Genomic DNA, 13,258 nt, shown 5'->3' with positions numbered 1-13,258 from the left:
TCTTCATTCTTTGTTGCAGGATCTTGATATGTTGGGTGGCCAGGAGAAGCTCTTCCTCGTCGATGAAGTATGGTTCTCAAATTGAGGTACATACCACTACTTCACTTGCCAGGTCAATAACACCTCGGTTGCGCCAATGTGGTCCTCTAGCCTGGCTGCGGCTGCATGATCATCTCAACACGAAGCTGAACTTCCTATCACAAGTCGTTGTAGACTAACCTGACTCGCAATGGTGCCCCGATCCATTTGGAAATTGTTTCCACCTCTTCTTTGACTGCTACCACGTCAATGCGGTCCGGGATCAGCTCGACATCCTTGCAGTTGGGCAACCGACTAACAACCTTCTCTTCAACTCATGTTCTTGCAACCTCCCCAAGAGGTTTGGGTGCGTTTGGCACCCTTTGATCGTCGCAATCCCGCGAATATTTGTTTGTTATTCCTGGAATGCACAGGTGTTTCATGACATCGACCAACTTACAAATGCAACCCTAATCAACATCATTAGTAGTCTCATGATATGGTTTGTCTTGTTCAAGATGTCGGGCCTTAGAGTAGCCATCGACTCGAGGTTTGAGTACATCCGGGTACGATCAGGCTCACCATTGTTCTCCTTATGCTCCTATTTTGAATGGAATTCAGATGTGGATTCTCTTCCGCGGTGACCGATTCGAAAAACATATCGTTACTCATCTTGAGTTTGATCCGACGACCCTGATTGTCACATGTACATGCATTGGATCACAAACGTCGCCTCCAATAAACATTGTTGCAGGGGTAATCCTCCTTTTCGAAAAAATATAAACATTGTTGTGGATCGATGCTCTTACACTTCGCTTCCACAGCTGCACTTGGGATCACAGATGCATGCTGCTCTTGTTAATTTGTAATGGAATTGAACTTTGAAGTTTAATCACTCACAGCAGAAGGAATCGAGTAAGCAAGTACTCCTTCTGTAAACTAATATAAAAGTGTTTAGATCACTAAAGTAGTGATCTAAACACTCTTATATTAATTTATGGAGGAAGTACACTGCAATGGACAGCGCGTAAAGTAACAACGCAGTACAGACAAGTAGACTACAGGAGTGACCGAATGTACCAAGCTATCTGGACCGTGTGCATCTCACGATCCTGATGAACATGTCAAGTTTTTATTTATTCAAGTTTGACGTACGTACTTATTTAGTCATACATCCTGATGAATATGGGAAGTTTTCAGAAGGCGACCCCTGCACCGTCGGCCGTAGGCTTGTACCCGGAGTCATGAGCCGCCTGGTCCGACGGCGGCATGTCGCCGAACACCATTCCACCGAAGCCTCCGCCGAGCAGCCCCGCGCCGAGCCCCATCGCGAAGCTGCCGTTCCTTACGCAATAATTCTTCTCCGCTGGCGACGCGGCGGCCGCGCCGCAGCCGGCGGCTGGCTTGGGCGCCGGCGGCATGCGAGCACACGCCTGAGGGTAGCGCGGCACCGCCGCCTCCGGCGCGTAGACGTACGTCGGAGGATAGTACTGCCATGGCGACAGCTCGTAGCCCACCACCGTGGCGTCGTCCCAGCACTCTTTGTCCTGGGCCAGCGGCGCCATCACGGGGCCGAAGCGGTACGCCACGGTGAGCATGCCCCGGTGCTCGGTGCAGTGCACCTTCCGGACCGGGTACGACGCGCACCGCGGCGGGCCGCCGACGCAGGCGCAGGCGAGAAGGTCGGCGAGAGGGATGAACACCTCGCCAACGTCGCGGTCGTCGAAGCCGAAGAGGCGCTCCGTGCGGAGGAGCACGTGGAGGTAGGCGCCCGCGGCAGCGGCCTTGGCGGCCGTCGGTGGGACGGTGAACAGGAACGTTTCGTCCCACGTCGGGTGCCTGGCGCCGTCGCGGTCGACCTGGCTGCACCGCCGCGTGCGAGGGTCGCCGAACACGGACGTGATGGCGTACACCTCCATGCGGCTGAACACATTGACATCCTTCAGGTTGTGACCCGACACCAGCGTCAGCTCCAGGACCCTGTGCGCCATTGCTAACCGCCCCAGCGCTGTTGGAGAATGGGAAACTACGTGGCTACTAAGCTGCGAGCTTTGCCGTACGGGCTTATGGCGGCCATGGCGCAGGGGTATGTATAGGAGTCGGGCTGGGCCCGCGGCCAGCGACGTACGAGTCGATCGGCTGCTCCAAGTTTGGCGCGCGGGCAACATGCATGCATGGATGTGCACGCATCCGATGCCAAGGGAAATTTCAACAGAATGTGCGCAACAGCTAGCTTGTTACTGATGACATTTGATATACAAAATTCTAAATTTTAAACCCTAAAGATCTCAACATCTCTTCTAGAATACCTGTGGGTGTGTGAATCAGTGAATTGTATAGGACTGTTAGGTTGCTTCTGATGAAAGATTGTTGTGCTACTTCTTTCCCACTGATGCGACATATACTTTTCCAAACTACTGGAAGAGTGGAAGGTGCATGATCTTTCCCACTAGATGGAATAGAATTCACAATCATAACTGAAAGCTGAATAAAACTGTTGCTTATTGATAATTTGGTGCGGCATACAAGAGTATATAAGAGGGTACAAACCGACTTGGGGTAGGGGTACAAAACTGACTTGGACTAGAAGTCGTATACCATAATGACTACTCTAACATTCCCCCGCAGTATCAACGGCAGGCTCGACGACGTTGAGACTGAAACAGATATCTTGAAACGGCTTAGTAGGCAGTGCCTTGGTGAAAATGTCAGCAAACTGAGCCGTAGAGGGAACATGAAGAACCCGAACCTGACCAAGAGCAACCTTTTCACGAACAAAATGAATATCAATCTCAATATGCTTTGTGCGTCGGTGTTGAACTGGATTGCTGGTCATGTAGACTGCTGATATGTTGTCACAGTAGACAATAGTGGCCTGCTCAATAGGCCTGTGTAGCTCGGAGAGTAACTGCCGAATCCAGATTGTATCTGCAACGGCATGTGCCACAGCGCGATACTCAGCCTCGGCCGACGAACGTGAGACTGTAACCTGTCTTTTCGAAGACCAAGAAATCAAATTGTTACCAAGAAAAACACAAAAACCGGAAGTGGACCTTCGAGTGTCAGGACAACCAGCCCAGTTTGCATCAGAGTATGCGGTAAGCGAGTTTGGAGAAGAATTATTGAGGTGGAGACCATGATTGAGAGTTCCTTTTAAATACCGAAGAATGCGTTTAACATGATTATAGTGAGGAATCCGGGGATCATGCATATAGAGACATGCTTGTTGAACAGCAAAAGAGATTTCAGGATGAGTAATGGTGAGATATTGGAGAGCACCTGTTAGGCTACGATAGAGAGTAGGATCGGAAAAGGGTTCACCGGTAGCCGAAAGTTTAAAACTAGTATCGACAGGAGTGCGAGATGATTGACAGTCAAGCATACCAGCACAATTAAGAAGATCAAGAATATACTGGCGTTGGGAAAGAAAAAGGCTGGAGGAATCTCGAACAACAACAATGCCTAAGAAATGATGAAGGAGTCCTAGGTCAGTCATAGAAAATTCAGATCTAAGAAGAGAGACAATATGATCTAAGAACTTTTCAGAGGAGGCGGTAAGAATGATATCATCTACATAGAGAAGTAAATAGGCAGTGTCAGAAGTTTGATGATACACAAAAAGAGAGGTGTCGGAGAGAGATGGAGTGAAGCCTATTGTTTGAATGAAGGAGGAGAAGCGTTGAAACCAAGCTCGTGGGGCCTGTTTAAGACCGTAGAGAGATTTCTGAAGAAGACATACATGAGTTGGAAAGGATGGATTTTCAAAACCCAGAGGTTGCTGGCAGTAGACAGTTTCTTGAAGGGAACCATGGAGGAAAGCATTTTTAACATCAAGTTGGTGAATGGGCCATGAAGAGGAGACAGCAACACTAACAACGATGCGAATGGTGCTAGGTTTAACAACAGGAGAGAAGGTTTCTTCGTAATCAATTCCTTGTTGCTGAGAAAAGCCACGACAAACCCACCTGGCTTTATATCGTGAGAGGCTCCCATCGGAGTGGAACTTTTGGCGAAAAATCCATTTGCCAGAAACAATATTTGTATTGGGAGGACGAGGAACAAGTTGCCAGGTGTTGTTTTGAAGTAAAGCATTATATTCTTCTTGCATGCCAGCGGCCCAATTGGGATCAAGTAGAGCAGTTTTGTAATTTTTTGGAAGAGAAGTGAGAGATACGGAGGTATGAAGGTTTAGGCGGTCTTGGGGTTGATGAAATCCTGATTTGGCCCTAGTACGCATGTGATGATCATTAATCGGGGCTGCTGTAGGAATAGCACGAGGGGGTAAGGTGGGTACTGGTGAGTCCGGCGCAGCGGAAGAGTCGGACGAAGGAGTAGGGCTGGGTAGTGGAGTGGGAGCAGGGCTGGGTGGTGGAGTGGGAGTAGGGGCCGGGGGTGTTGGGGAGGGAGCAGGGGTCGGGGGTGTTGGGGACGTCTCGGGTGGGGTGAGTGTATGGTTGGGATTGGCTATGGTGGATGTTAATGGTGGTGGTGATAAGTTGTGTTCGGCAGGTAGGGGAGTATAAAGTTGGAAAGGACGGGGAGAGGGGGTGTTTGCGGAGCTAGGGGTGTTGGATGGTGTAGTAGTGCGTTGTGAGAAAGGAAAAATGTGCTCAGCAAACGTGACATGACGAGAGACATGAACGTGTCCGGTGTGAAGGTCGAGACAGCGATAGCCTTTGTGCTCGTCAGAGAAGGCGAGAAAAGCACATGGGATAGAGCGTGGTGACAATTTATTTGCAGAAGTGGCGTAGGCATTTGGCAAACAGAGACAACCGAAAACACGAACCGCGGAGTAGTCGGGGTGGGAAAGAAAGAGGGAATAATAGGGAGTAGTGTTGGGTTTAGTTTTGGAAGGTCGAATATTTAGAAGGAAGGTGGCCATGTGTAGGGCTTCAGCCCAAAACTTGGGAGGCATAGATGATTGAATGAGGAGAGTGTGAACTATATCATTGAGGGTGCGAAGAGAGCGTTCTGCTTTACCATTTTGAGGGGAGGTGTAGGGACATGAGAACCTAAGCAGGATGCCATGTTGTAAGAAGAAAGTACGATTTTTAATGTTATCAAACTCGCGACCATTGTCACATTGGATAAACCGAATTGGGAGGAAGAAGTGAACAGACACATAGCGTTGAAAATTAAGGAAAAGAGAATGGACCTCGGATTTGTTGCGTAGAGGAAAAGTCCAGACAAAGTGGGTGAAATCATCTAAGATAACAAGGTAGTATTTAAAACCCGAAACACTTGCAATGGGAGAGGTCCATAAATCACAATGTATTAATTCAAAGGGATAAGTGCTACAAGAACTAGAGGAACTAAAGGGAAGACGCACATGTTTGCCTAATTGACAAGACTCGCAAAACACAGAATTATGAGAGTCCCTATTACATGGTATGATAAATTCACTAAGCATAGAAGCTAAGACGGCGGGGTTGGGATGGCCCAAGCGACGATGCCAGAGATCGACGGAGGCCAGCATGGATGTTGGAGGGGTGGCGGCAGGAACTCCATTAAGAGAATAAAGATCACCAGAGCTATTGAAGCGAGCGATCTCGGCCTTGGTCAGGTAATCCTTCACAGATAAACCAAAAGGGTCAAATTCAGCCGAAACTAGATTGTCGCAAGTAAATTGGCGAACAGAGATAAGATTTTTAATGAGGGCGGGTGCAACTAGAACATCGCGAAGTAAAAGAGGTTTGGTGGAAGAGGGAAGTTGAGCCTGACCAACACAATATATAGGAATAGATGATCCATCTCCAAGGATAATGGAAGGGAAAGGAGATTTAGTGCAAGAAGATAACCAATTACTAGATGCAGACATATGACTAGAGGCCCCTGAATCAAAGATCCAATCCGTACCTGAGTTTCCTTGTGCAGCAAAGTTATTCATGGCCTGGAGAAAGGCAGCTTGATCCCAGCTCGGCGTCGCAGGTGAGGGTGGCGTCGGAAGCAGTGCCGGCGGATACGATGGTGAAGGCAGTAGGGCCGGCTGGGGAGTGTAGTAGGCATTGGCCGGCTGTGGTGGGGGTGGCGTCGGGAGCACGGCCGGCTGAGGTGTGTAGTAAGCGCCGCCGTCGGTGCTGTAATGACCATAAGGAGCATACGTCGGGGCGGCGTGATAGGCGTTGGCCGGCTGTCGGGGGTTGAGAACCCCGGGAGCACCAGTAGGCGGCCGAAGGCCGGGTTGCTAGGCACCTGAGTATGCCGGCGGAGCACCGAGGGTGGACGGAGCGGACCAGGGCATGGGCCATGCTTGAACAAGCCCCGTCCAAGGATCATAAGGAGGCCGCCATGCAACCGCAGATGGAGCACTGGTGGGTGGTGCAGGACTCGGTGCTGGTGATGTCGTAGGCGGAACCGAACGAGTCAACGGCGGCCTGTAGATTGGGTTTTTGCCGCGGTAGTTTGGACTAGGACTCCAGCCTGGGGGCGGTTGAACAGATGACGATGCGGACGGCCCGGCGGCAGGAGCCGGCCTGGAAGGCGGTGCTAGTGTAGATGGCAGAGGAGGATGAGCCGCAGCATGAAAGGCCTTGGGGCGAGAGTCCTTGCGAGCTTGTGTTTCCGCCGCGAGTTGTAGCAAGGAACGAACTTCAGCGAAGGTAGGAGGGGCCCGTATCATCGGTATGAACGAGGCTTGCTTGTCAAAGTCTTCGCTGAGGCCGACGACGACGATATTGATTAGTTGTGAGTCGCTAACTGTATCGCCGAGTTCGCGGAGCTCATCACCAATGGTCTTAACGCGCTGGCAGAACAGGTTCATCGGGGCGTCTCCTTGCACCATATTGCGAAGCTCGGTGTGGAGAGCATTTTTCCGAGCGTTGGTGTTGCTTTGGAAGAGCTGACGGAGGGAGTGCCAGATGTTGGCAGCGGTGGCGCCGTCGTGATCGAGCATGTTCAAGATGTCGGTGGTGATGCGGGTGTAGAACCACTGGACGATCGCGAGATCGTCTTTCAACCATTGCGGATCGTCGGGGCGGGGAAGACAGTTGGCGGCGACATGCGAGCAGGTTGCAGCGGCCGAGGTGGAGATCGAAGAGATGTCTCCAATGGTAGTAGTTGTGGGCGGCGAGATCAAGAACTATGGGGATGTAGGGGCTGACGTCGGAGATTGTGTCAGCAAGAGATATTGGTGCGGCGAGGATGGGTGCAGGGTAGTTTTGTGGAGCTATGGTGAGGGCCGAGAGAGAAGCGGCCGCGGTGTTGGCAGCCTTGGCGATGAGTGCGGCCCGGCGCCCGAAGTAGCCGGGCGGCGGCGGCGGCGGTGGCGTTGGCGGAGGCATACCCTAAACCCTGGGACCGGTATCTGATATCATGAAAGCTGAATAAAACTGTTGCTTATTAATGATTTGGTGCGGCATACAAGAGTATATAAGAAGGTACAGACCGACTTGAGGTAGGGGTACAAAACTGACTTGGACTAGAACTCGTATACCATAATGACTACTCTAACAATAACTATGGACCAGCTGCATGCCCAATTGCCCATGAAGAACTAACAGACGGAACTTACGAATAAATATTCTTACTTAGGTAATAAGGAGTAGTAGGTAACAAGTTACTTGATTAACCTTGTGAATTTAAACGTTGGATAAAAACATTGAATTGAAGGACAGAAAAAAATGAGCACCTAAGAAAAAACATCATTCCTCAAACTGAACTTACAAATGATAATGAAACAAAAAAACCTATGCTCCTCATGTAAAAAAATGGTAATATATTTTTTGGAACTGTTAACAATACATTCGAATCGAATGTTGAATAATCAAACTCAAAGACACCAATCGAGTTTTTTCTTTTGAATCTCACAAAGCTTTATTACTCCGTACGTCACGATGTTTTCAGGGACGAATACAATATCACCGGGATATCCTAATCAGACATGGCGCCCATACGCTAACGATAAAGCAAACTTTGCGAGATTATGAGCCTCCATATTGGAGGTTCTATACTCATAACTAAAAACACGTGAACAAAAATTACTAGATCTAGCTACTATTTCCTGAACTATAGCACCGAAACTTGCTGAGCTTCCCTCCTTATTTGCATCAATGGCCACCTTGCAAACGGATGCAACAAAAAATTGGTTTATGTATAGATCTTCTGATTGGGCATGTGCCTCCCTGATAGCTAGTGTTTCAAGTACCTGAGGATCATTGATGTTCCTGATTACAACTGTTGATGCTCCCAAGAAAGCACATGTTCCATCCCTACAAATTGCGCCAACAACACCGAACAAGCCATTGCGAGACACGCTACATCACTGTTAGCTTTGACATGATCTTCGGGCACAGGCAACCAGTGCCTCGGTCTCGATGTTGATGGCGTTATTACATGTGTGCTTGTAGTTTTGTTCCGCATGAACTCGATGTCCTCCATGTAAGAGGCGAGCTGGGAGCCTGGGATCGGCTCGTGGCACCCTTAAGCCCAAAACGCTAGCTTGGCTTGGATACAATTCAATTTTTTACTGCATCCACTTAAATTCAGTGAGGCCAAAATAAAAAATTGAAGATAGTTCTTGACCAAAGAACTCAGCCATGACACTTTTTTTGGATCGGAGGGAGTATCTAAAGCAAACCATAGTGAATAGTGAATACTAAAAGAAAAAAACAGCGAATATTTCATACTTGAATATCCTATAAAATGCTTGCAAAGAGGGTTAGGAGGGTATGAATGCACCAATCATCATCATTAAACTCAGCATTATAATTAGGAACGTAACCCATTATTCTTAAATTGTTCCCACACGGTTTATGCACCAACTAATGATGAATGCATTCGACGTAGATACATATAGTACTCTCTACACTAGTGCAAAACTGGGCTATATCACCGGTTCGTAAGGCCCTTTAGTGTTGGTTCCGTAACCGGCACAAAAGGGTGGGGACTAAAGGTCCCCCCCGCCTTTAGTACCGGTTCAACATGAACCGCCACAAAAGGGCCACCACGTGGCACGAGCCAGCGCCGGGGGCTGGGAGACCTTTAGTACCGGTTGGTAACACCAACCGGTACTAAAAGGTTTACACTAGTAGAAAAATGGCCTAATGTGAAGCTCATTAGTCCCGGTTTGTAATTGAACCGGCACTACTGTGACCATTAGTGTCCGTTCCAATGGCTAGGCGGGCGGTGCTCATTAGTACCGGTTCGTGGCGAACCTTTAGTACTGGTTCATGCCACGAACCGGTACTAAAGAGGCTGTGGCAGGCTGTTGTCAGGCTGGGGCCCCACCAGCCCCTTTAGTACCGGTTCATGCCACCAACCGGTACTAGAGTTTTTTGGTTGATTCTATTAGCAGCGGTTTTTTAGTCCCACCTCGCTCCGCTAACATGATTTTTACCACCTTAAATATGTTACTTCTCAAACTATCACAACCACTTGGTCTTCATTGAACTCTATGTGTAGAATTTGTGGCCGCAATATGAGTCTTCTCCGGTTTCTAAACCGGTGAGGACTCATATTGACAATTCCTATTGTACACAAAAAGATCATTGATGATCACTATATTTTTGGTGTATATTTTTACATGTTTACACATAGCAGTAGCGCGTTTTGGCTGACATGCGCTACTGATCAATGTATTTTTTATGTATATTTTTACATGTTTACACAATCTCTTTCGAAGCATCAGGGTGTCGGACGAAAACTCATATGTTACAAAGGCATTTCATTTTTTAAAACTTATTACAACTCCAGACTTTTTGTGTGTTCATTATGCACCATTCAAAGCCACGTCATCAACTTTCAACCCTTTCTGCCTTCATTTTCTATTTTTCATACATTTACTGATTTGTTTTGAGCTAAATGACCCTGAAATTGAAAAGCACTACAAATGAACTCTGAAAAGGTTGAAACTTGGCATGGTATCATCATTTCACCCACGTAGCATGTGCCAAAAGTAGAGAGGATTCCGGCAAAAACTGGATGCACTTCGTGTACAAACTGGACAATCTCTTTTGAAGTATCAAGGTTTTGGACGAAAACTCATCTGTTACAAAGGCACTTCATTTTTTTAAACTTATTACAACTCCAGACTTTTGTGCGTTCAGTATGCACCATTCAAAACCACGTCATCAACTTTCAACCCTTTCTGCCTTCATTTGCTATTTTTCATGCATTTACCGATTTGTTTTGACCTAAATGACCCTGATATTGAAAAGCACTACAAATGAACTCTGGAAAGGTTCAAACTTGGCATCGTATCACCATTTCACCCACATAGCATGTGCAAAATAGTACAGATGGTTACTGCAAAAACTAGATGCATTTCGTGTAAACTGCATAATTTTTTTCGAAGTATCAGGGTTTCGGACGAAAACTCATCTGTTACAAAGGCACTTCATTTTTTTAAACTTAGTACAACTCCAGACTTTTTGTGCGTTCAGTATGCACCATTCAGAGCCACGTCATGAACTTTCAACCCTTTCTGAGATCATTAGTTATTTTTTATGCATTTACTGATTTGTTTTGAGCTAAATGACCCTGAAATTGAAAAGCAGTACAAATGAACTCTGAGAAGTTTGAAACTTGGCATGGTATCATCTTTCACCCACATAGCATGTGCAAAAAACTAGAGAGGGTTACGGCAAAAATTGGATGCACTTCGTGTACAAACTGGACAATCTCTTTTGAAGTATCAGAGTTTTGAACGAAAACTCATCTGTTACAAACACACTTCATTTTTTTAAACTTATTACAACTCCAGTCTTTTTGTGCGTTCAGTATGCACCATTCTAGGCCACGTCATCAACTTTCAACCCTTTGTGCCTTCATTTGCTATTTTTCATGCATTTACTGATTTGTTTTGAGCTAAATGACCCTGAAATTGAAAAGCACAACAAATGAACTCTGAAAAGGTTGAAACTTGTCATCGTATCATCATTTCACCCACATAGCATGTGCAAAATAGTAGAGATGGTTACGGAAAAAACTGGATGCGCTTCGTGTACAAACTGGACAATCTTTTTCGAAGTATCAGGGTTTCGGACGAAAACTCACCTCTTACAAAGCACTTCAATTTTTTTAAACTAATTACAACTCCAGACTTTTTGCGCGTTCAGTATGCACCATTCAAAGCGACGACATGAACTTTCAACCCTTTCAGCCTTCATTTGCTATTTTCATACATTTACTTATTTGTTTTGAGCTAAATGACCCTGAAATTTAAAAGCACTACAAGTGAACTCTGAAAAATTTGAAACTTGGCATGGTATCATCATTTCACCCATATAGCATGTGCAAAAAAGTAGAGAGGGTGACGGCAAAAACTGGATGCACTTCGTGTACGAACTGGACAACCTCTTTTGAAGTATGAGGGTCTCAGACGAAAACTCATCTGTTACAAAGGCATTGCATTTTTTAAAACTTATTACAACTCCAGACTTTTTGTGTGTTCATTATGCACCATTCAAAGCCACATCATCAACTTTCAACTCTTTCTGCCTTCATTTGCTATTTTTCATGCATTTATTTATTTGTTTTGCGTTAAATGACCCTGAAATTGAAAAACACTACAAATGAACTCTGAAAAGGTTGAAACTTGACATGGTATCATCATTTCACCCATATAGCATGTGCAAAAAAGTAGAGAGGGTGACGGCAAAAACTGGATGCACTTCGTGTATGAACTGGACAACCTCTTTTGTAGTATGAGGGTTTCGGACGAAAACTCATCTGTTACAAAGGCATTGCATTTTTTTAAACTTATTACAACTCCAGACTTTTTGCGTGTTCATTATGCACCATTCAAAACCACATCATCAACATTCAACCCTTTCTGCCTTCATTTGCTTTTTTTCATGCATTTACTGATTTTTTTTGAGCTAAATGACCCTGAAATTGAAAAGCACTACAAATGAACTCTGAAAAGGTTGAAACTTGGCATGGTATCATCATTTCACCCACATAGCATGTGAAAAAAAGTAGAGAGGGTTACGGCAAAAAATGGATGCACTTCGTGTACAAACTAGACAATCTCTTTCGAAGTATCAGGGTTTCGGACGAAAACTCATCTGTTACAAAGGCACTTCATTTTTTAAAACTAATTATAACTCCGGACTTTTTGTGCGTTCAGTATGCACCATTCAAAGCCACGTCATGGACTTTCAACCCTTTCTGACATCATTTGCTATTTTTCATGCATTTACTGATTTGTTTTGAGCTAAATGACCCTGAGATTGAAAAGCACTACAAGTGAACTCTAAAAAGGTTGAAACTTGGCATGGTATCATCATTTCACCCACATAGCATGTACAAAATAGAAGAGATGGGTACGGAAAAAACTGGATGCACTTCGTGTACAAACTGGACAATCTTTTTCAAAGTATCAGGGTTTCGAACAAAAACTCATCTGTTACAAAGGCACTTCATTTTTTAAACTTATTACAACTCCAAACGTTTTGTGCGTTCAGTATGCACCATTCAAAGCCATGTCATGAACTTTCAACCCTTTCTGACATCATTTGCTATTTTCATGCATTTACTGATTGTTTAGAGCTAAATGACCCTGAAATTGAAAAGCACTACAAATGAACTCTGAAAAAGTTGAAACTTGTCATGGCATCATTATTTCACCCACATAGCATGTGCAAAATAGTAGATATGGTTACGGCAAAAACTGGATGCACTTCGTGTACAAACTGGACAATCTCTTTCGAAGTATCAGGGTTTCGGACGAAAACTCATCTATTACAAAGGCACCTCTTTTTTTAAACTTTTTACAACTCCAGACTTTTTGTGCGTTCAGTATGCACCATTCAAAGCCACGTCATCAACTTTCAACCATTTCTGCCATTATTTGCTATTTTTCATGCATTTACTGATTTGTTTTGAGCTAAATGACCCTGAAATTCAAAAGCACAACAAATGAACTCGGAAAACGTTCAAACTTGTCATGGTATCATCATTTCACGCACATAGCATGTGCAAAATAGTAGAGATGGTTACGGCAAAAACTGGATGCACTTCGTGTACAAACTGGACAATGTTTTTCGAAGTATCAGGGCTTCGGACGAAAACTCATCCGTTACAAAGGCACTTCTTTTTTTTAAGTTATTACAACTCCAGACTTTTTATGCGTTCAGTATGCACCATTCAAAGCCACATCATCAACTTTCAACCCTTTCTGCCTTCTTTTGCTTTTTTTCATGCATTTACTAATTTGTTTTGAGCTAAATGACCCTGATATTGAAAAGCACTACAAATGAAATCTGAAAAGGTTTAAACTTGGCATGTTATCATCATTTCA

The 13,258-nt window shown here is 45.4% G+C and overlaps 1 protein-coding gene across 1 annotated transcript; it reads right to left on the bottom strand.

Moving 5' to 3' along the window:
- Positions 1–835: 835 nt before the first annotated feature.
- Positions 836–2,069, bottom strand: LOC109782282 (protein SRC2-like). Its single transcript, XM_040399201.3, has one exon. It carries the CDS (start codon positions 2,007–2,009, stop codon positions 1,215–1,217), a length of 795 nt encoding a protein of 264 aa, XP_040255135.1. The 5' UTR covers positions 2,010–2,069; the 3' UTR covers positions 836–1,214.
- Positions 2,070–13,258: the final 11,189 nt, after the last annotated feature.

This window comes from Aegilops tauschii, chromosome 2 (genome assembly GCF_002575655.3).
Source record: "Aegilops tauschii subsp. strangulata cultivar AL8/78 chromosome 2, Aet v6.0, whole genome shotgun sequence".
In the NCBI taxonomy this organism is placed as follows: Eukaryota; Viridiplantae; Streptophyta; class Magnoliopsida; order Poales; family Poaceae; genus Aegilops; species Aegilops tauschii.
Note: the sequence above shows the minus strand (reverse complement) of the source record. Positions and strands in the feature narration are given on the sequence as shown.